Raw genomic sequence first — 25,495 nt, forward strand, 5'->3', positions numbered from 1 at the left:
ACTGCTCCACTCCACCCGCAGTCCCACTCCTGCCGTCCCACGAACTGCTCTGGCAGCTGCTCCGCTCCGCTCACCGACCTGTGAGCCGTGCCGCTCCGCTCCGCCCTCCTCCGCTCCGCTCACTGACCTGTGAGCCGCCCCGCTCCGCTCCGCTCACCGACCTGTGAGCCGCCCCGCTCCGCTCCGCTCACCGACCTGTGAGCCGTGCCGCGCCGCGCTGCTCCGCTCACCGACCTGTGAGCCGCTCCGCTCCACTCCAGCCGTCCCTTGGGCCGCTCCCACAAGGCTCTGTTCTGTTAGCTGCTCCTCCAGCCGCTCCACTCACCGACCTGTGAGTCGCTCAGCGCCACTCCAACCGTCCCACAAGGCTCCACTCTGCTAGCTGCTCTGCCAGCCGCTTAGCATTATAGCTTCAGGCTCCCCCACTAGTTAACACCGCCTCAGTGATTTCAGCTCTTTTGTGATTTCAGCTCATAGTAGGGGAGCCCCAGTGCTAGTGCACCACTGGCCCAAAGTGAATTCAGTTCAGCAGTCTGTAACTAGACTTCTAATGGAAACTCCCAGGCTGCGCAGTACAATACCTGGTATTAACTTTACCAGTGAGGGAAACACATCAACTTTGGCCTCTTTGTTTCAGAACAGTTCCATCAGTGATGAATATGACGTGGACATTCTTGGAAATCTAATCTGCCATTTACCTCCAGCAATTATACGCGATGGAATATCCCTGCGGGCCATGGCAATAGCCCTTCACCAATTCAGATTCTGCCGACAGCTCAGCCATGAACAAAAGACTGAAATTAAATACAAACTTACTGAGTTATATGGGTAAGATATTAGACATGCAGTTTTTCTTTTGCTGGGGTTAATCCATATAAAAACTCACCATTTGCTTTGTCCAAAACAACCTGCATTTGAAAAATCCTAACCCTAGGTACTTGTCTGAATTTGCAAGGCCCTACACTCAACTGATGACATTTCTCTGTTTGCCTATAATATGATAACTTTTGAATCATGCATCAGTTCCAACATTTCAGAGAATGTTCTAGGAACCAATGGGCAGAACCCTATTGATTTTTGGGGGAAGTGGAAAATTGGAAGGGGGAAAATGGAAGGTGCAGAGAGGCCCTGCCCTCTGTTCATCAGAGTCCCAGCTTCAAGCACCTCTGGAATTGTAAAGATCTGAATTGGTTGATGGCACCAGTTAATGTCTTCTAGAATAACAATATCCCTGCTCATCTCTGCTTATCCTCCCAATAGAGTTGAACATGTTGGCACTGAATGACTTACCTTCTGGACATAAAGAAGAGAAATAAGAAGGGTGGGAGAAGGAGGGGGCACACGGAGTCCCAGGAATGGGAGGGGAGCACAGGGCTCCTGGCATGGGTGGAATGGGGTTTCACACAGAGCCCCTGACATGGGGCGGGAGCATGGAGAGTGGGGGACATACAGATTCCCTGGCGGGGGGAGAATGGAAGACCCTAGTATGGGTGGAAGGAGGGAATGGGGTGCACAGAGTCAGCCTCTGGCATTGGGGGAGAAGGAAACCTTGGAATAGGGAGAGGAGAGAATGGGGGGGGGGGGGCATGCAGAGCTCCTGGTATGAGAGAGGGGTTGGGAGGCTGCAGCAAGTCCCTGATGCCAAATAGAAGGGAACAGAGGGGACCGGGAGGGTAGCACACAGAAAGCTTGTGGGGGAGGGGGAGTAGTGAGATGCAAGGGGAGCCCCAAGTGTGTGCAATTAGTGCAGTTTAAAGAAGCAACAAAGTGTGAGCCCCACTAATGTTAATTCATAGTTGTCATACTAGAAGACTAATTTGAACCTAACTCATATATCAGTTATGCAAAGAAAACTATCCCAAATCCCCACATTATAGGAATACACAATTTCTCTCTTGTGGTCTCTTGTTCCCTTTGGAAGAATCTCATGTTTGAAGGCAGAGCCTGAAGACAAAATCACTGCTCCTTAGTCATCACTTAACTAAGCTTTGCATGCAATCTTTTCCCCTTCTATTCAGTCACTTGAGACTGCTGATTATTTTTTGTTGCTCTTCTTTGAATTTCCTCCAAAATGTTAGTATTTTTCTGGTAATGAAGTGCTTGGAACTGAATATATTAAAGAAAGTATTAAAAATGATTTTATTTTTCAAATGTAAGTTGAATGTCAGTTTTACTGAAAACTGGGTTTTTTCAGCTTTTAAAATATAATGCCAGTGCACTTTTCAATCTTGGCACACATTCAGGCTAATGTACTGTGCCTCATTGCACTAACATGTCTTGGTATATTTCATTGGGTAACATTCTTATATAGTCAAGCATCCTGATAACAGGTCAAATCCTAGACTCCAAAATAAAATACCTTCTATGAACGTCCAAAACATTTGTAATGGATTTGTTAATCAAACTACTGTCGTTTACAAAAAATTTTAGGCTGAACATTAGCAGTGCAGCTATTTTCCTTGCCAACTAGCTGGTTGTGTGGATTAACATCAGTCAGTTTAGTATCTAAGGACACAATCATGCAAGGTACTGAGCACTGCTGTAGTGAGTTGAGGGCACTCAGCATCTCGTAGAATTGAACTTTAACTGCAAAAAGTACCAACGTTCTAATGAATAGTTCAGAACATCATTTCTAGAGATGCAGGATGTACATATTTCTAGAATTCATTTATAGAATTATAAAAACAACAGAGGCTTTCATTGGGCAAGACTTGTCCTAGTGCTCCCTTCCATGCACTCTTAGTACAACAGAGGAGAAAGAAATACAACAACAGAAAAATATGAAGCTAAAATGATGCATAGTTAACTCTACCACTGTTGCCTGCTTTTGTCGCTTTCCGTTCCTCTTTTATAAAGACAGTATTATGAGAAAGAGATTGCCACAATCTCTGGTTAGTTTCCAGGGCCTGTGTATTAATAATCTTTATCTTTCCAGAGTAAGCAAGACACTGCCGTTTGTAATGTATATGGCTTGATGTTCAGAGGAGCTGAGCACCCACTGAAGTCAAAGGAAGTGGCAGATGCTCGTTACCTCTTAAAATCAGGCCTGTGTACTTTTAGGGGCTAATCCTGCCAATATTTAAGCATGTGAGTAAAGTTACTCAGGTAGTTAACTATTTGGAGGCTTGGGTCCTTAGTGTAAGCTCTGTGGGAAAGGAACTGTGTCTATTTTTGTTTATAAAGTTCCTAACTCACTTTTGGTGCTGTGTAATATGATAGACTGTTATAATGAAAAATAACAGAGTTTTTAAAAGGAGGGAGATGCATCCTTCATCAGATATTATGGTAATAGGCATGCAATAAATACTGAGAGAGATGTACAAAGAGGGTGGAAAGCACTCTCTGACTAAGGAGGGAGAGACAGCCAGGGTCGCCCAGAGGATTCAGGGGGCCTGGGACAAAGCAATTTCAGGGGCCCCTTCCATAAAAAAAAGTTGCAATACTATAGAATACTATATTCTTGTGGGGGCCCCTGTGGGGCCTGAAGCAAATTGCCCTACTTGCCCCTCCCCCCCCCCCCCTCCCCGGGTGGCCCTGGAGACAGCTTTGTAGATTCACCATAAATCAAGGAATTCCAGGAAAATGTGATCTGATGTTAAAACCCAAAATGTCACTTCGGTAAAGAGGCATCTATCTTTGCGACTGTATACGCTATAAGACACGCATGCAGATTTAGTACTATTATGAGTCAGGGTGGTATTGCAGGCATTTGGTATTTTGTGTATAATTTTCCAAAAAAAATTCTCAGCATCCCAGAGAACTGGACGGCTCAAACAACACAGGATATTGGACCATTCGTAGCTCTTTTGTCAAAAGATGAATTAACGGTCCTTGCTGAAAAGGTATCTTCTCATTTTAATTTTTAAGATTCTAGAAGATCATTTTAAAGCTTTACTATAGTAAATGTTGTAATTCAATTTAAAATACATGCATTCCAGTACTTAGTGGGTGTTTAATCAGGAGCGCTGCCAGCTTTTCTGCCGCCCTAGGCGGCGGAAGGTCCCGCCCCGAAATGCCGCCCCCCACAGAGACGGCGGAAGGACCCGCTGCTGAAATACCACCGCAGTCGCCGCGCCCCAAATTGTAGTGCCCTAGGCGACCGCCTAGGTCGCCTAATGGGTTGCACTGGTCCAGGTTTAATTCTACTTGCAAGGAACCTTGTAAATATTTTTGCCCAGTCCTGCATTCCTTACTCAGTCAAAACTCCTGGTATTTAGCCCATAATCTAAAGAGTTATCTGTACTTGTACATAGATAAGTGCACATTGTTATACAGGAAGAGATTATATATTTATGGATCTGTACACAACCTGTCATGCTTTCAAAGCTTCATACAGTGCAATGTTCCCTGCTCCCCATCATGCTATCAAAATGTGAAGAGTTACCTTACTTGGATTTAAACACTTCCTAACCCATTATTAACAGTGGGAGCATACTATGAACTATGTATGTAGTGTAGTTGTAGCCTTGTTGGTACCAGGATAGAAGAGAGAGACAGTGGGTGAGGTAATATCTTTTATTGGACCAACTCCTGTTGGTGAGAGAAATTTGTCTTATAAAAGATATTACCTCACCCACCGTGTGAGTTATATAGGCAGATGACGATTTATACCTTTGGGCCTTGGGCTAAAAGCCAGTGTAGTATCAGTAATATCTAATGTGGGACTATATCCTGCTCTCACAGGTGGTGAACTAAGTGGTTTCTTTTCCGTCCCTCATTTTTATAATCTTGTGATCTTTATATATCTGTGTAATCTGATTGATTTATTCTGGAGAAGCCAGACAAGGGTGCAGTCAGGAAGGGGGTTTTCTCAAGGGATAAAGTTTAACCAGAAATCAAAACAAGTTTGAAATCAGCAAGAAGTGTTATTGAAAACTCCCTCCAGCCTGTGGTTCATGCCAGTCATGGGCTTATGTAAAAGGAGCCTCCCCCAAATCATGGTCCTTCTATCTTCAAGGAGCCAATTTACAGTCCTTTCCCCTGAACTCCTGTAACAAAAGAAAAAGGGGTTCTGAGTTGTGGTTAACTGTTTGTTCACTGGAGCCTAGGCAGTGCTCTTGCCCCTTGTCACATCCTAACTGCTTTGTTTCAAATGGGAGGGAGTTCTGAAAATGTCTTATTGCTTTTATCTCTCCTCTTTAAGTTCCCAAATACAATTTTACAAATAGCAAAGATGGCTCGGCCAGCATCTCTACCTGAAGAGTTTCTGTCTGCTATATTTGAATCTATTCGCAACTCCAGTACTAGCATTAGAGCATCTGACCCCACAACTGGTGAGTATTTCACTGGGTACCTGTCCAACGTCAATGTGTTGGATTGACAGTGGTGACATTTTTGACTATGTTGCTGCAACCTGAATGGTCTCTTTGTTGTCAAATGCATTTTGAGAAGCAGTAGAAAAAGCAAAATGCCAAGTATTTTAAAGAGGTTCAGTCTTTTAGAAACATTAGAGCAAAGACTTTCACCATTAACATGCTTATCTTTTTTAATGATCAACTAATGAAATGCTTTACTCCATTAAAAATACACTGCTAAACAAGTGCTGAAACACGTCTGGTTGCCTACAGATTTTGCATCTTAGAATTATTTTGCTTTGCTTGTAGTATAAGTGAAAGTTTCATGAATAGAAAGACAGCAGAGAGCCAAAATGTTGAGCCAAAAGATGCTGCCCAGTTAATCCTTTATCAGACATTAGTATATGTTGACTCAGCTGTTCTAAATGTGACAACAGTGTACTGTGGTCTGTCTAAACTGACTATATGGGTTGCTACAGATGAAAATAAATTTTAGGAAAAACACAATTGTTTGCTTATCAGAAACTCTTCTGCCAAATGAAGTCTATCCCATGTATTTATTACACATACTTTGATTATATGTGAGTATATAGCTACATTGTAGCCTCTGACAATTTAAAAGATCACCCTTGCAATGACCCAGGGAGAATATTTAAACTATGTAGTCTAATGGACTGCAAGACATATCTGCTCCTGCTATTGGGTAGATGTTCAAAGGCATAAATGTGGATTAGGCACCCAGTGTTTTCACTGTGAGTTGGGTGCCTACCTGCCTTTTGCATCTTTGAAAGCTTAACCCTGTGTTCTTTGTTTAATATAGTATAGACCCCAACCTTTCATGGAGCTCTATAGTGTTTTTGAATTACCTAAACTAGCAGGCTGAGGGGAGATATGATTGCTCTCTATAAATACATCAGAGGGATAAATACCAGGGAGGGAGAGGAGTTAGGTGCCATTGTGGACATAAGAACAAATGGCTATAAACTGGACATCAACAAGTTTAGGCTCAAAATTAGGTGAAGGTTTTTAACCATCAGAGGAGTGGAGTTCTGGAACAGCCTCCCAAGGGGAGCAGTGGAGGGCAAAAAACCTAACTGGCTTCAAGACTGATCTTGATAAGATCATGGAATGGATGGTTTGATGGGACTGCTACAACTGCCAGTAGCAAATATCCCCAGCTGCTGGTGATAGGACACTAAATGGGGAGGGCTCTGAGTTACTACAGAGAATTCTTTCCCAGGTATCTGCCTGGTGGGTCTTGCCCACATGCTTAGGATCTAACTGATTGCTGTATTTGGGGTTGGGAAGGAATTTTCCCTGGGATCAGATTGGCAGAGACCCGGGGGGGGGGGGGGGTTTCGCCCTCCTCTGCAGCATGGCGCACAGGTCACTTGCAGGTTTAAACTAGTGTAAATGGTGAATTCTCTGTAACTTGAAGTCTTTAAACCATAATTTGAGGACTTCAGTAACTCAGTCAGAAGTTAGGGGTCTATTACAGAAGTGGATGGGTGAACTTCTGTGGCCTGCAATGTTCAGGAGGTCAGATTAGATCATCATGATGGTCCTTTCTGACCTTAAAGTGTATGAGTAACATGGATCCAGAAGCCACTCTGGCTCACCTCACTGGCTCCCTCTGCATTCACGGGCAACGAGCAGCCAATGCAGAGCCCCCCAGTGCTGCCACGCTCCCCACCAAAGGCCATCTTGGTGCTCCAGTGCTGCAGAGGCCTTTCATTCTTCAACAAGTATGAATAATTTGGCTGGGGGGAGGCTTGAAGTGGAGAGTTTGTGCTGTCATCAGACACCCACAAGAAAGCAAGCCTGAATTAATTTTAATGAAGTTCTGCAACATAATCATACACAGTTTATAGAGAGCTCATATAGCAAGTTTCAGCCAGAAGTGAAGTTTTATGACTGTCACCAGGTCAGCTGCCTCCCTAGTGTCCCCTTTTTGGTCTGAAGTTGTTCTGCAGGCACCTTGCCCCAATTTCCCCCTTCAAGAGGATTCTTAAACACACACAAACTCCTATTAAATTCAGCACACTCCTTCCTATGGCTGGATTTATTAACCTAACATTTCAAAATAAAAGTTCTCAAATCCCCATCAAGCTTCTGCTCCAGTCTTCCTGCTGGGTGCCTTGCAAGCCTTCCCTGCCTAGAGCCCGTTCCCTGAAAACTCAGGGTTCCTTGCTGGAGCCTTCTTGCTCCCAACAGCAACTGATTCTGCTTGTTTCTCCCTGAGCATCCCTCCTCTTGCAGATTCCTACTGCTCTTTAGAGAGCTCAGGAGTGTCTACTTTGTAAGTAGGATTGGTTGGTCCCAGGCCTCCAGCCATTAAAGGGTGAAGCCACCCTGTTACAGTGACTGACTTCTAAATCCCTGAAAAACAGGATTATTATGGAAACACCCTCAGGATTTCACTGATCTAATGTTGCTCCTCAAACTTCAGTAATATTATTTAAAATAAAAGTGAGTGTCCTATGACCACTTTTTACAGAGAGGAGATCCGAGGCAAAGAGATTAAGTGATTCACCCCAGGTCTCTCAGTGAAGCAGTGGCAGAGCTGACTAGGTCTCCTAGCTCAGCGTCATGAAATGCTATTGTGTATGTTCAGATCTAAGCATTTTCACATCTCTGCCCCATTCATGCTTGATCAGTGTGAAATCTGATTATAGCAACAACAAGAATGAAGCAGCATCAGACACAGGAAATGCTGCCAGGATTGTAATGAATACTCACATCTGCAAACTTGCCAGCGGAGCTGGTGTGTTACAAGAAATGAACTCAAGGTTTTTTCCAGGGACCAAAAACATTAGGTTTTCATGACAAGGGCATGGAACTGTATTGTCTCTGCATGGGCAACATTTACATAAGAAAAGCTGACCTTTTGCAGTGGAGGAAAGTGAAACAATCTAGCTTTACAAGAGGCCAGTTTCTACTGTGGACAAAGGGAAAGCAGTGATGTCTCCTGGTACAGCAGAAGCCAAACAGCTTTTCCGTTTGCCCACAGATTCATCCTTCTCAGGGTTCTACCCACTGCCGCAGTTGTATTTTATTCAAATAAATCTTGCCTCTGCTTCCTTTCAAAGTACAAAGCTATTTTGTACCTCCTTGCTTTAATTTGTTTAGCTCAGGAAGCTCAGCTCAGAGGCAGCATCTGTGGAGTTCTGCTTTTTACTGGGGATGGCCAAATCTGAAGATATTCTGAGATTGTTTGGTTTAGATAATGATTGTACAATCGTTTCCTAAATTAGGGGCAGGAGAGTGGCTAATAAGAGACCATGTTAGGATGCTAGGCTCTCCCTTGCATCAGTATCAGAGATATTAAGCCTATAGAGTTTGTCAAAATGCACAATAAAAAAGAAGCAGAATCCGCCCTTGTATCAGATATTTGACCAATACAATTTGGCAGACCAAACATTTCTATTGTAAATAAGCATCCCTTTCTGTGTTTTCCTAATTCTTGGCACTTCAACAACATGCTTGACATAAGTATTGCATTTCTCTCACATTTAAGTTCTGGAAACCAATCTACTTGCCTTGTTTAAATGTCAGGCAAGGCTTACAGGCATACATCTCTGACAGTGCCTTTCAAACTGAGGGCCCACTCAGGCCTGCTACTGTATGTAATAGGTAATGAGCTGGACTCCACCAAGTCTTGTTTGAACAAAGATAGGCAGGTTTATTCAACTGCAATTCGTGTGTGAACAAAAATACCATACAGCCATGTGGAAACTTAAACTGAGGCCAAACTAAAGAACTCAATTGAGTTCTGACTCAAGCAAGACTGCTGAAATCAATTGAAGACTTTATCTCAGGATTTGACTCTTAATAGTATAGGGTGCCATTTTTTTGAGCAGTGCTTAGGACAGTTAGATGCTCTTTCCAGCTGCTGCATGCAAATTCCATTTTATTAAGATACCTTTATATGGTAACTGTTTTAAAAAGAGTGTTTGCTCCTCCTTTCCTTTCCAGCTTGTGCTGCCTTCCAGGGTCGGAGCAAATGTTTACCTAAACTTAGGTAAACACTTGTTTTGTAACAAGAACATTAATTGCATTTGTACTTTTTTAAAATGCATTTTTATTTCATTGCAAAAATATTTTATGCTTAAGTTAATGTCAAGATTGCCCTGGCTTCAGTCAATACATAATACATCAACATCATAACGAGAGAGCATAAGTCTTTGCTGCTTTGCATTTTTGTTAGTTTTCTTCAAGGAGATTACAACAGAAGTCATCTCTTCAGTCTGTGTTTTGATTTCTTCCCAGACTGCACAGGAATCACAGCTCCCTCTTCAGATGAGATTATTAAATTAGCAGAAGCAAATGCCTTTTGGTCAGTTCAGGAACTGCAGTGCCTGGATACAGATACTTTTACCAAAAACGTGGAATTCCTTGGGACCGTGATGAGTTTCAACAGATCCCAGCTTATTGTCTTGAAGGAGAAAGCTAAGCAGGTAGCTATTATGTCTGCAAAAGAAACATAAATACATAATTTAATTTACTGTTATTGAAATGTGCATTTCTAAAGCCATCATAGCTGTAATAATCACTACTGCTGCAGTAATATCCATTGCTTATTGGGGAAATAATCTAAGATTAGTCATAAAACAATATCCTCCATTGTTTGAGTCAACTGGCTAAATAGCTCTGAGCAGGTTGTGTTTTCACTTTTTAAATGCCTATTTTATTTTATTTTATTTTATTTTATTACCAGCTTTTCACTGTTCCTTAAAAAAATAAAAAGCACAAAGCAGGACCCGAGAATATAACAGCCTCCTAAGAATCAAGCTCAGAGTGCTAAACTGTTTCGAAACAGTTAAATCATACAAAAACTGTTTGTAGACAGACCCTAAGTTAGGAGTTGGTCCTTTGTCTTGATTAATTAGCTGGTCATACCTAGTGGAGATCTGTAGTCAAGAAAGAAGTGACCACTACTGGAAGGCTAAATTAGAGACCCAAACTTGAAGAGGGCTTGCTTGTTATGACACCAGGCAAGCTACTAGCCTTTCCCCTACCTTGATGCTCTTCTTTCCTAGTTAATAAATAAGGCTCTTCATTTCCAGTTGTAATTTTGTTTAAAATTTATCAGGAATTTATCTGTGTTTATTTCAAAAATTTAAAAATGGGTGGAAAATCAGTGCAAAAAATTAACTTCAGTTTTCCAAATAATTATTGGTATTAATATTGAGGGATGGGAAGACAGAAGAAAAAAAAGCAACAAAGAGAGATGAAAGAGTTTACAAAACTATTATTATCTCTAATCCATTACAGAAATAAAACTTTTCTTTTTAGTTTAGTGTTGGTGACTTATGCTTGATATTAGGGGCTTCATTGTAAAATCCCAAACCCTGGGTAGCATAGGGGGATGGGGATGCCTGGTACTCATGGGGGGCAGTGAGTGGGCAGGCGGTGCGGGGTGCTCTGTGTGGGAGAGAGTGCCCAGTATCTGTGGTGGGGGCAATGGGTTGGGGTGCCTGCTACTCACCACAATGTAGCAGTGACGAAGTCTTTCCTCCTTGAGAGCCTGTTGCTGCAGCAGTCAGGCAGTCTCAGCTGCCAGGACCCAGCTCCCTGTCCCTCTCACTCCCCCACTGTGAAGCAGCAGCCACCAACTATCCTCGAGCAAGTCAGAAGATTCTGTGAGAGGGAGACCAGGTCACCATCTTTCCTTCTGGAGCAGGGAGCCACATCTGGAGAGTTCCAGCACTTCCAAAATTTGGATGAAAATCAGTAAAATCTGAATAATGGCTTTTTTAAAACCTAGAAATTTGAGAGAAAAAAGTTTAAAACAAAAAACAAACAAACAAAAACAAAGAGCCAGTCATACTCGCTCATTCAACCAATTTATATTCACTAACCAGAAGTCATCTTGTGTGACAGTGTAAGTATTTTTAGATAAACTGAGCGTCACCACCTTAGAAATATGAAGGGCTCAGTTCTCTGCAGTGTCCAACCTCTGTTTACACAGTGAATAATAGGATTAGCAGACCACACAATCCAGCCCATAGAATTTTATCTTTGTTAATTACTACTTTAAAATCGGAAGTAGAGACAGAGGAGCATGTAAGTGAGTGTTCGTTATGAACCAATAGATGCTGTATGTTAATTTATTTTAAAGGTTTGGGGTGCATTGCCGGGCTGGAAGAGTTACCATATTGTTTCCCTTGGACGCATTGCCCTAGCTCTCAATGAGAGTGAAATAGAAGCATTGGATTTAAGTTCTATTGACACCGTTGCTGCACTTAGTCAACAAACAGAATGGACTCTTGTCCAGGTAAATATTTTATTAAATTTACTTCTGGTGAAAAGGCACGGGATGAATGACCCTCCAAGACCTGAAATCACCTACAAAACGAATACAGCTCCCCATGCTGCCCTTCCAGTTTTATTCAGCCAGGATCTCCAGTGCCACCTCTAAGGGTGAGAAGGTAGTTAAAGGTTCATGCCTACTTGGTCCTATGCCTCTCTGGTGAGAGGACCAATGAGGGTGGCAATACTTACCAATTGTGATAATGTTCACTATGCTCCGACCACTTGCCCATTAGGAATTAGAATGAGACCATCAACTCATTTCTCCCAGGCCTCTAAACAGACACAAATTGGTAAAAACAATTAGTCCACCCTAAATTATTCCTGGGGGAATTCTGCGCCAATGCGCAATGCAGAATTTTGCAGAAATTAATGTTGTGCATGCAGAATTTCCTTTCCTCCACAGAAATGGCCTGCAGTGCTGCTAGCCATCACTAGGGGCCGCTGACCCAGCAGAACCCAGCTTGTACACAGAAGATGCTGCTGGGGGGAGGGGGAGAGAGCTAGAGGGTTCATGGCAGCTGCAGTTCCCAGCATGCCCTGCCCCCTGAGGGAAGGAACGCAGGAAACTCCATGCAAGCATGGGACCAAGCATCAGGCTGTTTTCCCCTCTGGATCCCTGGGCTCGGGGGAGGGCATAGGGATGTCTGGGCTGGGAGGGTCCACGGCTGGGCTCTGGAGGGGAAGGGGGTTCGGGTATCTGGACAAGGAAGGGGCCCTGTATCTGGGCTCGGGAGGGTGGGGTACAAGGTGAAGGGAGCAGAGAAACAGGAACTGGGTTGTCATAGGGGTTTCTTTAACTCTGTACTCCTGGGGGAATTTGTATATCCGTATTGTTACAAACATACTTGCTGACAGGTATTTTGAAATAAATTACCAAAATAATTGCACTGGTGTGATCATGTAGTGTTATTTTGACAAATAAAATTTGCATCATTTTAAAATATTATGCACAGAATTTATAATTTTTTGGCACAGAATGCCCCCAGGAGTACTAAATGCATCCAGACACTTGTACAGGTGATCTGTTATTTACAAATTATTCCATTCAGATGCTCGAGTACTCACTCTATTCTCTCGGTATGCCTGAATAACTCCTGTTAATGCCAGTAGAATTTACATAGTGAATAGAAGAAGACTAAAATCCTTTATTTGCATATGCAACTAGCAGCAAATTTCTGTCCATGTGGTCTTGCCATCACTTCTCTTCAGCATATGACATTAAGTTGATGGTAGCTAGCATTGGCAGAGTATCCGGAATCTATGTAACAGATGTTTATGTTGAAGAGGCACTATAAGAAAACAGAAGGAACTGGAGTGTTTTAACACAGTACTTCACTTTTGATATTTCCTGTTGTATTTTAATAAGTGATACTGATTAATCATTAAGCATAGCTTAGCATCTACATAAAACACTTAGTACAGTACAGGAAGGCTCTAATTTTGCAATGCTTCATGCTGACCATTTATGGGAGAGAAAAAATTACCTATCATTTAGTTCTTTTCAGTTAAATTGAAATTGGGAAGTTTTGTTAGATGCTTCAATAGCTGGTTATTCTGGTAAAGTGTTCATTTATGGCCCGGTCCTGGGAGGTGGCAAGTCTTTCGTAAGAGGTGCTAAATGCCTTCAAGTCACATTGATTGTACTGGTAGGCAATGGCACTCAGCACTGCTCAGAAGGCACAGTGCCCATAAGTGGCACTGACATTGCTCCCACTGAAGACAATAGCAAAATTCCCATTGATTTCAGCGGGAGTAGGCTCAGGCCCGGTTGAGTAAAATTACAGATCAGTTCGTAACAGCTGATATCAGTAGCAGCTTCCAATCGTAGAACCCTATATTACATTTATAACCGTTCTTGATCTCATTGCCTCTGCAGGCTAAATCTATCTTACAAGGGTTTCTTGAAGACTCTGGTCAGACAGTCCATGGACTGAAAAGCTTTGATTTAGCAGGATTAGGAGCTAATCTGTGTGCTCTGAACACCACAGACATCAAGACCATAAAGACTACAGAATTCAGGTAGAAATACTTTATTATCAAAATTAAATAGTTTTATTTTTAAGTCTCTGTTAATGGTATTAGTGGTGAAATTTGTCTCCCCTCAAGGATTTCCAGAATCACTATTTCTAAAGAGCTCTTTTCCAACACTTTAAAAGCTTTTGGGCATCTCATAATCTTTGGAAAGATGTCTAACTATAGCCACTGAACTGTGCTCTGTTAACATTTTCTCTGAGGCCATCTCCATTAATGAAAGCCATATATTCAGCAAAATCTGCTTGAAGGGCCACTTGGAATAGGCAACTTTGCCATCTTCAGTGGCCCTTTAAAATATTCCCAGATTTTTACATATAAATTTGTTCAGCCCTTAGTTTAGAAAACACCTGGATCAAGCAACTGATTTTCAGTGGAGCCTTGAGTGGCTGTTTAAGACAGATTCCAATGTGACCCACTATAGCTATTGAAGTGAGAAACTCAAATTTGTTGCTTAAAGCATTTTAGATTTTTTTTTAAAAGGCTGACAGTTCTAACTTCTTTGCAATGCCTGTATGTTCATCTATATTTGGGCCTGAAACTGTGTTTACCACTCTGTTAGCATAGATTCTGCATATTTCAGACATTTTAAACATTGGGTGTAATTACAGTATGTCATCCTAACCCCGTTGCCCTTTTGCAGTGCTGTGATTGCAAGAGTTGGCTTGTTGCCATGTAGCACTCCTGTTCTGGAAGAGTTTAAGAAGGTGGCAGAATCTGTATTTGGAATTGCTGCAGAGTGGAACAGCTCTATTATACATGAGATTGGTACCATAGCAGGTAACGAGACCGACCTCCATCAGTGACGTTTCTGAAACACCATCTTTAAAAGCATTACAGGATAGGTTCAGCCCATATTGTGCTTCTCTGCACCGGCAAAGGACAGGAGTCACCCCTCCAAGGAAGGACAGGCAGCCTTTCCATTAACATCCTTCCCCACTAAAGAAAAATACTGTTAGTCTCCACAGGGTGCTCTGACTTTCTATTGCTGGGGGACATCTGCCAGAGTCTGAATTTGGCCCTGTACATACTTCAGAGAGTTAACCTGGCTAAGCAGGCTGAGTCAAACTGAAATTTCAGGCCCACCCCTCTGGAGAGACTGTTCTTCCTTTCACCCTTAAGTCCTTGATCTTACTTCAAAGTGAGGTGCCTACCAGCTTTCCAGCATACAGTTATCCAGCTGAGCATTGCACTGCCCACAGCTGCTCTGTCTCTCCATTTACAGGGTCCCAGAATCCTACCTTGAGGTTCAGTCCTGCAAGGGACTGAATGTCTCATCTGAAGTTAGTAGGAGTTGAGGGTGTTTAGCTTGTTGGAGGACAGGGCCTTGATCTGCTCCCTGCATGTTCATGGAACCCATTTATAGAGAGCAAGCATGACAAGTCAGTATTAAAGTTCTTCTGCCTACTCCAAGAATGTGGTCAGTTTAATAGTGACATGTTGCATGGCACTAACACAATGTATGTGTGTTGCAGGGATAGCCTTCTGCAAAAGCAGAAGCTTCCCTTGGTGAACAGAGTCCGCATAGTGATTTGTACAGTAACACCTCACATAAAGTTGTCCTGGTTAACGTTATTTTGTTGTTACGTTGCTGATTAATTAGAGAACATGCTCGTTTAAAGTTGCGCAATGCTCCCTTAGAATGTTGTTTGGCAGCTGCCGGCTTTGTCCACCACTTGCAGAAAGAGCAACCCATTGCAGCTGATTGGTGGGGGCTTGAAACCAGGGTGGACCGGCAGCCCACCCCCCCCCCCATCAGCTCCCCACTCCCTTAAGTTCCCTGTGCGGCAACTGCCCAGCAGGCTATCAGTTGGTGGCAGCTGTCCCTCCCCCCCACTGCCATGTGCTGGTCCTGCCCTCTGCCTTGGAGCTGCTCCCGGGAACCTCCTGCTCGCTCTGGGAGGGGGGGAGAGAAGAGGGGTGCTAATGTCAGGGTGTCCCCCTCCCCCCTGCTCCTGCCCCCCGCTTACCCCATCTCCATAGAGCATGGGGGGACAGGACAGGGCTCAGGACGGAGGGAGCTTCCTGGCAGCAGCTGCTGTCTCAACTTGCTGATTTACTTAAAAAGGCAATGTGCTTAGAGTGGGGTCAGCGTACTTAAAGGGGCAATGTGCATCTCTTTCTCTCACAGGGTGTCTCTCTCTGTCTACCATGCTGTCTCCCCTCCCTCCATTTGTGCTGCCTTGTAGAGTGTGAGGCTACATTAACAACAATGTGTTACCCCTTGAGGGCTCAGCCGAGTGGTAGTTCATCATTCAGCACTAAGGCATTCCCTGGGAAATATTCCACCCTCTGACTTCACCACCTCAACCAAGCTTCACAATCATCATTGCTGTGTACAGCATTAAATTGTTTGTTTAAAACTTATATTGTGTGTGTAGATATATCTATATATCTACACACACACACACACACTTTTGTCTGTTGAAAAAAAATTCTCTGGAACCTAACCTAACCCCACCCCATTTACATTAATTCTTATGGGGAAATTGGAGTCGCTTAACATCGTTTCGCTTAAAGTCACATTTTTCAGGAACATAACTACAACGTTAAGCAAGGAGTTACTGTATTTAGGATTTCAGGGGGAGGGAGGTTACCATCTAATTTTGTATTGCAAAGAATACTACTAATTAACTTCAATCTGGTATATTTGTTTTACTGAAAATGTGGTATTTGTTTCTTATGTGCTAGTTGTGTGTAAGCTGGTGGTTGATAGTGGTTACAATGAAAGAAAGCAGGAAATGGAATTGTGTATTTGTCTTTAATTATAACTTAATTACCTCTTAATTTAACTTAAATTAAACTTGAGCATTCATTCAAGTGCACAAAAGGGTCTCTTTTTCCGTTTAATATAGGAGTGTTGATTTCCTCATGTTTTATTGGAACAGAGTTGAGAGACAAATATTGGCCAGATAATGTATTAATTTAAATTAGTCAAAACTTAACATAATGAAAAGGATGTGTGAACTAAGCTTTATTCCTATTTTATCTTAATAATAGCTGGTTTAAATGAGAAAGAGTTTAAAGCTCTTGACAAAGATGTGATGCCATATTTCCAGCCAGCAGCCATAAGACACATACCTGATGAAGTTTTCAAAGTAAGTGCTTGGTTACTGAAGAAGTGTGATATCCTATCACTTTTACTCTATTATAAACAAACTGCAATACTAATTTATGCTTCAATTTGGGTTTCTGCAGGACCCTTTCTGGCTTGATTATTAAGTGAGAGGCAGTTAGGTGTATGAAGCATTAACTCGCAGCTATCTCATCTCTATTTGTGATGCACATAAAATGTCAAACTGTTTATTTTATTTATGCTTAGTGCAAAATGTGTTCCAAGGGAAAAAGCATTAAGAAAGTGTTTTAAAATTGCAGCCTGAGTACATAAGGGCAGATGGCTTAGAGCAAAGTCTGTGTCTCTAGTGGTATTCTGTTGAGGTCTTCCTTTTCTTCTCTTTTATTAAGGACAGTGCACGCATTCATCCATACTATCACAGCTACAAACAGCCCACTTGGTCATATCTGGGCTTTTTTGTTAACCCTAAATTCTGATAACATTCTCCTATGCAGCATTTCTGAAAGAAAGAAAGAAAGAAAGAAAGAAAGAAAGACTGAATTCAGAATTGGTACAAGCAGATGCAACTCTGATTTCACTGGAATTCATCCTGTTTATGTCAGCTCTGAATATGGCCCAGAGATTAGCATGTGGATTTTGAAGTCTTTGACCCAGACATTGTTTGACGTGGAGAGAAGATTAAAATTCTGCCCAACCACCTCTGATTCAGACACTCATGAGGTCAGTCACTCAGTGTAGTGATGGATAGATGAGCCAGACAGCTTAATGGTCAACCTTCATAAAAGGAGAAACTCCTTGACCACAAGCTGCAAAAAAGTGTTCCATACTGCACCTTTGACAGCTCCAATAAGTCTGCAATCTTACTGTATCACACTTTTCAGTGCTGGGGAAAATCCACAGAGCAGAGGGTCGAAGGTATCCTTTAGAGCAGAGGTTCTCAAACTGTAGTCTGCAGCCCACCAGTGGTCCGTGAGCTCCATTCAGGTTGTCTGCGGATAGTTCCCTCTAAGGTGCGTGCCTAGGCAGCCGCACACAAAAGAATGAAGGGCCACCGACCTAATTGAAGTGGCTCCGCTAATTAGGTGCCTGAACCCTGGAGAAGATGCACATGTAAGGTGAGATGATGGCCTTGGTGGGAATAGGGGGTAGGTGGGAGGTGGCAGTGGGGTGAGGGGCATTTGGGACGTGCAGGGCTGTGGCAGCCAGAGAAAGAGGCGACTTTCTCCAGCTCCAGAGCTGCGGCTGCCGGGGAGAGATGGCCCTCCTTCCCAGCCTCAGCTCTGTGGCTGGGGAGAGACCCCCCTTCTTCCCAGTCCCAGCTTGGGGGCTGCCACGGCAGGGGAGAGAGGGCATATCCATCGCATTAGAAAGGTAAGATTACTGATATTAAAATACGAGTCGTGTGCTTTTATTTGTAGAACCAAAAAACGTTAATTTTTAAAGTTTTTTTATATAGCACTTTTATCCAAAATGCTTTACAATAGTTAGCTAATGATATAAACAACGTTTGGAAAGATCATTAAGTGGTCCACCGAGACCCTTAGCAATTTTCAAGTGGTCCACGAAAAAAAAAGTTTGAGAACTACTCCTTTAGAGACTCTCAACAGAAATTCAGCAGATGTACACAAGAAGAGAGAGATGGTCATGTGATGAAATTTCTAGATAGACATGGTTCTTTACAAAAAAAAAAATACAGAATCCTTATTGCTCTTCTTTAGGAATTCAAAGTAGCATTTATTTTTACTGTGGCTTTGTATAGCTACAGCTTTATCTTAAGGCTTTCTACATGAAAAAGTAATACCAGTTTAATTAAAGGTATTGATTATAAGCAGATTTATCACTTTGTGGAAACTTAGTTCAGTTTGAGAGGTTTATTTTAAAAAATTACTGGAGCTTCTATGCAGAGGTTTGCACCAATTTAATTAAATACTTACCCTTTATTTAAACTAATGCAACTGGCTTATGTAGACAATGTCTCAGACAGACAGACAATTATAATTCATATGGAATGAAATTCTGATCTGTCACCTGGCCTACTTTTAAACTAGAATGTAAAATAAAACTTGGATGCATAGCTGCAGCAGCAAAAAGAGCTTGCTCCATGGTGGAGTTAAACATTGAATGTTACTATAATTAAGGTAATACAGCACGCACTGTAGATGCCTGTTTTACAAATTGGTTTAATCATCATGTACTGAAAGATAATTACTGTATGGTTATGATTATCTTGTTCCATTTTTAAAACAAGACAATGTGATTACATTTGGAAGATTTTCAGTCTAGAAGGGAAGATCCAGGAGTGGAACAACATCTTTTCATCTTGTTACTGTATAGATAGCGGAATCCTGTGTCTATATCACGGGCAGGCAAGAATGGGGCAGGCTTGGAAGATGATGCAAGAGGAAAGAAACAAAAATAGTTTGGCAGTTGTAGGGAGTAGACACCCCCCCCCCCCTCCAAAAGAACTAAAACAGAGACTCCAATATCAGAAGGTTGACAAATACACTGGTAGCACAGAAAGTGTCTCCAGAATCTATGTACTGTCACAACCAAAGGAGAAGGCTGAAAGCTAGACGAGTGGCCAGTCAGGTAAACAGATATGCAAATACTTAAAAAAAAAAATACTGAGCACTTTTACAGCAATACAGAGTGTGGTTGTTTTCCTCATTCTAAGTACAAGGCAGTCTGAACCTCTGATTCACCTGTAATATAGTGGATATCCTAAAGCAGGTTTTTTGTTTTGTTTTTTTAACTTATTCCTCAAGGAGCTGTCTCCAGAACAAATAGCAAACCTTGGCCTTGAAAATGCAGCCATGGTTACTGAATCACAGAGAAACCATCTGAATGCATTACAACTACAGAGTCTTCAGATGGCACTAGATGGCGCCAGGACAAGTGTCCAAGAGACACAAACTAGTGCAAGCACTATTGAGTCAACACCTACTCCAGCCTCAAATTGTGAGTAGAACGCTTTGGAGCTGATCCTGAGAGATATTGAGCATTAACGTATCCCACTGAGGTCAGTAGGGATTGCAGAGGCTCACCACCCATCAGGCACAGGCCCTTGTTTTGGAGTTGTACCATAATGAAAATTCTGGGCAACATGTTTGAACATGGGTGCCTAAAATCAAATCCCTAAATACAGTAAGTAGCCTGATTTTTCCCCCTCTCCTTGAGAGATGCCAAATACATACTACTCCAGCCAACTACAATGGGAGTTTTGGGTATCCAGCTGTTTGGGGATGAGGGGAGGGGAAATGGACCATTTCTTCAGTTGTATAAGTTTACATGTAGATGCTTAACTTTAGGCACTTATATTAAGAAATATTGGCCTCCATTTTTATAGTTCTAAAAAGGCATAGTAGCATTTAGTTACCAGAAACCAAGCCAAGCAGACAGATGATAGTTACCATAGACAGTATTAAAGTGTACAGTTTAAACCAGTGGTCTCCAACCTTTTTAAGCACAAGATCACTTTTTGAATTTAAGTGCAACCCAGGATCTACCCCGCCCCACTCACTCCATCCCCCCGTTGCTCGCTCTCCTCCACCCTCACACACTTTTACTGGGCTGGGGCAGGAGGTGAGGGTGCAGGCTCTGGGCATGGGCCGAGGGGTTTGGAGTGTTGGAGAGGGCTCTGGGCTGAACCTGGGGCAGGGGGTTGGGGTGCAGGCTTTGGAAAGGGGCTCAGGGCTGGGGCAGGGGGTTGGGGTGCTGGCTCCGGGAAGGGGCTCAGAGCTGGGGAAGGGGTACGGGGTGCTAGCTCCAGGAGGGAGCTCAGTGCTGGGGCAGGGGGTTGGGATGTGAGAGGGGGTGAGGGGTGCAGGCTCCTGCCAGGCGATACTTACCTCGGTCGGCAGTGCAGTGGGTCTAAGGCAGGCTACCTGCCTGCCACGGCCCAGCATCACTCCCAGAAGCGGCCAGCAGCAGGCCCCTATGGCCCTGGGTGGGGGGGGGCAGCGGCACATGTCTCTGTGCGCTGCCCCTCCCTGCAGGCACCACCCCCGCAGCTCCCATTGGCCGGGAACGGGGAACTGCAGCCAATGGGAGCTGCGGGGGTGGTACCTGTTGGCAGGAGCAGTGTGCAGAGACCCTCTGCCCCCTGCCCCACCAGGGGCCGCAGGAACATGCTGCTTGCTGCTTCCAGGAGCGGCACGGGGCCTGGGCAGGCAGGGAGCCTGCCTTAGCCCTACTGCGCCACTGGACTTTTAGTAGCCGGAGACTGCGATAGACTGGCAGAGGCTCCACCATCGACCAGTTGATTGCGATCTACCGGTTGGTGACCGCTGGTTTAAACTTTGAGAAACTGGTCCAGGTGCATTACCAGGTTTTTTATTTCACCCCTTACAATTCAGTCCCCAGTTGCTCTCACACGAACAAGAGCTGGAGGCAGCATTTCCATCTGAAAAAGTACATTCCTAAGAACTCCTCTTTCCTTTATATGCCTCCTTTGTCTCTATCTCAAGAAATGTGCTTTGGGTGGCCCTGGCCTGACTGCATGCTTCTTCTGTATCTTGCACACAGAGGCAAGGTTAATCTTATCCTCTTCCTTTTCTCTCATATTGCAAGAGTAAATCTTACCCTGTCTCTCTCTCTGAAAAGCAGTACTGTGGGGTGGGATTTCATAAAGACAATCAGGGTGATGCAACATGAATTTTACCAGCAACAGGAGCCAACGGAGGGACAGCACTGGGTGATGTCAGCAGTCAAACTCTGCTGGCCATGTCACACCATGTTAACGAATGGGAACCACTAGCTGCTGTAAAATACAGTCCACAGACCGCGTCAGTGTCAGTTCCCTCTCTGCTTCCTTCTCATACCTCCTCCCTGAAAGATTTAAGCTTAAAGCATGCCTTGCATGCACTGCAGCTCTCTCTCGGCCTCCCCTAAAAAGACATGGAGCCCCAGTGTGCAGAGATTACATGGGTAAGCTTGTCCTGCAGAGCTGGAAGTGAGGAAGGGATGATGCCTGTTGGTTTAGTGACCTTCCTTCAAGGAGAGTTTGGGCCATTTCAGTAGTTTTTCCCGTTTCTGTCTCCTGCATAGGGAAAAAGCCATCCAGGGTATGAGCTTCAGTGTCTGGATTATTAATCCTCAGTATGGAAAGATAATTGATAAAGGTTTTAACAATGCTCACAAACATCTTTCAGTTAGTCATAGGTTGCATTTACCCAAGCTGGTGCAATGGGGTATAAATTACATCTCCAGCCCAGATCTCTGCACTCCTGAGGGAAGTCACTCCAAGAAAAAGCAGGTACTGCTCTTACTGCCACTGCCCATGCTCCCGGGGGCTTTACAGTGAGAAACAGTAGCTGTTATCAGAGCGTGGGGATTCACATGAGCGCTGCAGGGGGGCTAAGAGCTGCTAGGTTGCTTTTGTTGTCATAGGAATTGAATTTCCTAAACCCAATACAATTATTCTCAGCACCACTGCCTTACCTGTGCAATCTGCTCCCTCTGTGGTTCTACCAGAAGCAGGAGTTTCCTGATCATCTCAACATGGCATAAAGCTTACCTGCTTACTCAGGCTTTTCATTCATTTATTGCTATAGCAGCAATGTAGTGGGAGCTACCTGTTTGAGGCTCTTTGTTGAATGTATGGATATTAAATTGAATCTTCCAGCTGCCATAGCAAAGGGAGCATTTTGAGCAACTGAATATTCAGATTCTTGCAGTTTGCTTCAGTGCGAGTGTGGTTGGGGTTTTTCTGCTTGTTTAAGTGTTTGTCATTCTGTTTTAGTGGGTGAAGCTGGGAAAGACAAGACAGCACTGTACACATTCCAGATGACACTAAGACATAACACTTTGTACTTTTCAGGTGCTCACTTTTCCAGTGGCTTCAGCATTTGGTTGTGTGCTCTGTATATCCTTTGTCCCACTTACTGTAAGCATGACCCTTTTACTTAAATGTTCTTGGATAGCACATTTGTGATTGGTATTAAATTAGGATTGATATACTAGGCATCACAGAAACTTGGTGGAATGACGATAATCAATGGGACACCGTAATACAGGGTACAACATATATAGGAATGACAGAGTAGGTCATGCTGGTGGGGGAGTGGCATTACATGTGAAAGAAAGCATAGAGTCAAAAGTAGTGAACATCTTAAATGAATCAAACTGTACCATAGAATCTCTATGATTATTCAAACATGTAATTTCTATCCAAAGTATAGCAGTGGATATATATTGCTAACCACCTGACCAGGGTGGCGACAGTGATTGTGAAATGGTCAGGGAGATTAGAGAACTTACAAAAGCAGAAAACTCAATAATAAATGGGAGATTTCAACTATCCCCATATTTACTGGGTACGTCCCCTCAGGATGTGATGCAGAGATAAAATTTCTAGATACCCTTAATGACTGTTTTTTGGAGCAGCTAATTCTGGAATCCAAAAGGAGAGAGGCAATTCTTGATTTAGTCTTAAGTAGTGCATAACATCTGGTCCAAGAGGTGAATATAGCTGAAGTGCACAGTAAGAGCGACCGTAATGTAATTAACTGTAACATCCTGGTAGGAGGGAAATAGCAAAGAAATCCACCACAGTAGCATTTAACTTGAAAAATGGAAACTACACAAAAATAAGGAAGGTAATTAAATGGAAATTAAAAGGAACAGTCACAAAAGTGAAATACCTGCAAATTGCATGGAAACTTTTTAAAAACACCATCAGAGAAGCTCAAACTAAATGTATACCCCAAATAAAAAAAAAACACACACACAGTAAGAGGATTTAAAAAAAAAAAAGCTACTTTTACTGGTTCAACCAGTAAATGAGGCAGTTGGAGACAAAAAGGCATCCTTAAAAATTCAAAGTCAAATCCTACTGAGGAATTTAGAAAGGAGCATAATCTCTGGCAAGTCAAGTGTAAAAGTATAATTAGGCAGGCCAAAAAAAGAATTTGAAGAGCAACCAGCAAAAGACACAAAAACGAACAGCAAAAAAAATAAAAAACACATAGGAAGCCTGCCAACAGCTTCTGATCAGTGGGTCAACTGGACGACAAAGGTGCTAAAAGAATCATTCAAGGAAGACAAGGGCTGTTGCAGAGAAGCTAAATTAATTCTTTGCATTGGTTTTCACTGCAGAGGATGTGAGGGAAATTTCCACTCCTGAGCCATTCTTTTTAAGTGACAAATCTGAAAAACTGTCCCAGATTGAGGTGTCAGTAGGAGGCGGCTTTGGAACAAATTGATAAATTAAACCCTTATAAGTCACCAGGACCAGATGGTATTCACCCAAGAGTTCTGAAGAAACTCAAATATGAAATTGCGTAAGTACTAACTGTGGTATGCAAGCTATCATTTAAATCAGCCTCTGTACCAGACGACTGGAGGATAGCTAATGTGATGCTGATTTTTTAAAAAGGCTCCATAGGTGATCTTGGCAGCTGCAGGCCAGTAAGCCTGACTTCAGTATCAGGCAAATTGGTTGAAACTATAGCAAAGAACAAAATTATCAGACACAGATAAACACAATATGTTGGGAAAGAGTCAACATGGCTTTTGTAAAAGGAAATCATGCCTCACTAATATATTAGAATACTTTGAGAGTGTCAACAAATGTGTACAAGGTTGATACAGTGGATATAGTGTACTTGGACTTTTAGAAAGCCTTTGACAAGGTCCCTCACCAAAGGCTCTGAAGCAAAGTAAGCAGTCATGGGATGGGGGGAAGGGTCCTCTCATGGATCAGTAACCAGCGGTGCCAAGTTTCTCTGGCATCGGTGGGCCCCCCCGCCCCTGACCCAACTCCACCCTGGTCCCACCCCCATTCCATCCCCAAAGTCCCCGCCCTAACTCCACCCCCCTTCTCCTATTGAATCCCTTCCCCAAATCCCCACCTCGGCCCCACCTCTTCCCCCGGCGCGCGGCGTTCCCCCTCCCTCCCTGCCCCATGAATCAGCTGTGTCACGGCACAAGGGCTGGGAGGGAGGAGAAGCAAGACATGGCGGTGCGCTCATGGTGGAGGCGGAGGTGAGTTGGAGCAGCGGGGCAGGGCCACAGGGCGCTGCCAGTGCGTGCTCAGCACCCATCAATTTTTTTCCATGGGTGCTCCAGCCCCAGAGCACCCACGGAGTCGGCACCTATGTCAGTAAGTGGTGTGACAAAGTTCCTCCTCTATCTTGGTGGGTCCTGCGCTTATTGGCGGATTTTCTTGCCTCAGAGATTCACCATGTGGGTTGGGGAACAGCCCAGAGACCTTCCTCTCTGGAAGAACCCAAGGTCCAGGTCAATTGGGAGGTTTGGGGGGAACCCAGGCCCGCCCTCTACTCCGGGTTCCAGCCCAGGGCCCTGTGGACTGCAGCTGTCTATAGTGCCTGGTGTAACAGCTGCATGACAGCTACAACTCCCTGGGCTACTTCCCCATGGCCTCCTCCAAACACCTTCCTCCTGGTGTCTGATAACGCTTGTGCTCCTCAGTCTTCCAGCAGCACACCCTCTTGCTCCCAGCTCCTCACACTCGCACCACAAACTGAAGTGAGCTCCTTTTTAAAATGCAGGTGCCCTGATTAGCCTGCCTTAATTGATTCTAGCAGCTTCTTCTTAATTGACTCCAGGTGTCCTAATTAGCCTGCCTGCCTTAACTGGTTCTAGCAAGTTCCTGATTACTCTAGTGCAGCCCCTGCTCTGGTCACTCAGGGAACAGAAAACTACTCATCCGGTGACCAGTATATTTGCCCTCGACCAGACTCCTGTACCCCACTGGTCTGGGTCTGTCACCCCACTGGTTAAAAAATAGGAAACAAAGGGTAGGAATAAATGGTCAGTT

At 43.5% G+C, this 25,495-nt stretch overlaps 1 protein-coding gene across 2 annotated transcripts in view; it reads left to right on the forward strand.

Annotated features, from left to right (window-relative positions):
• The window catches only part of OTOA (otoancorin), a 63,524-nt gene that overhangs the window by 34,146 nt on the left and 3,883 nt on the right, over positions 1-25,495 (forward strand). Inside the window, exons 20-29 of one of the 2 annotated variants that reach the window (XM_054042150.1) lie at positions 638-828; positions 3,749-3,842; positions 5,144-5,273; positions 9,564-9,751; positions 11,416-11,571; positions 13,486-13,628; positions 14,284-14,420; positions 16,641-16,738; positions 19,482-19,674; positions 22,535-22,600. In XM_054042150.1, the coding sequence (XP_053898125.1) occupies positions 638-828; positions 3,749-3,842; positions 5,144-5,273; positions 9,564-9,751; positions 11,416-11,571; positions 13,486-13,628; positions 14,284-14,420; positions 16,641-16,738; positions 19,482-19,674; positions 22,535-22,600 (1,396 nt within the window). The remainder of the gene's footprint in view (positions 1-637; positions 829-3,748; positions 3,843-5,143; positions 5,274-9,563; positions 9,752-11,415; positions 11,572-13,485; positions 13,629-14,283; positions 14,421-16,640; positions 16,739-19,481; positions 19,675-22,534; positions 22,601-25,495) is intronic. The other variant, XM_054042151.1, reaches the window with a different exon arrangement.

The sequence above is a fragment of the Malaclemys terrapin genome, chromosome 10 (assembly GCF_027887155.1).
Source record: "Malaclemys terrapin pileata isolate rMalTer1 chromosome 10, rMalTer1.hap1, whole genome shotgun sequence".
Lineage (NCBI taxonomy): Eukaryota > Metazoa > Chordata > Testudines > Emydidae > Malaclemys > Malaclemys terrapin.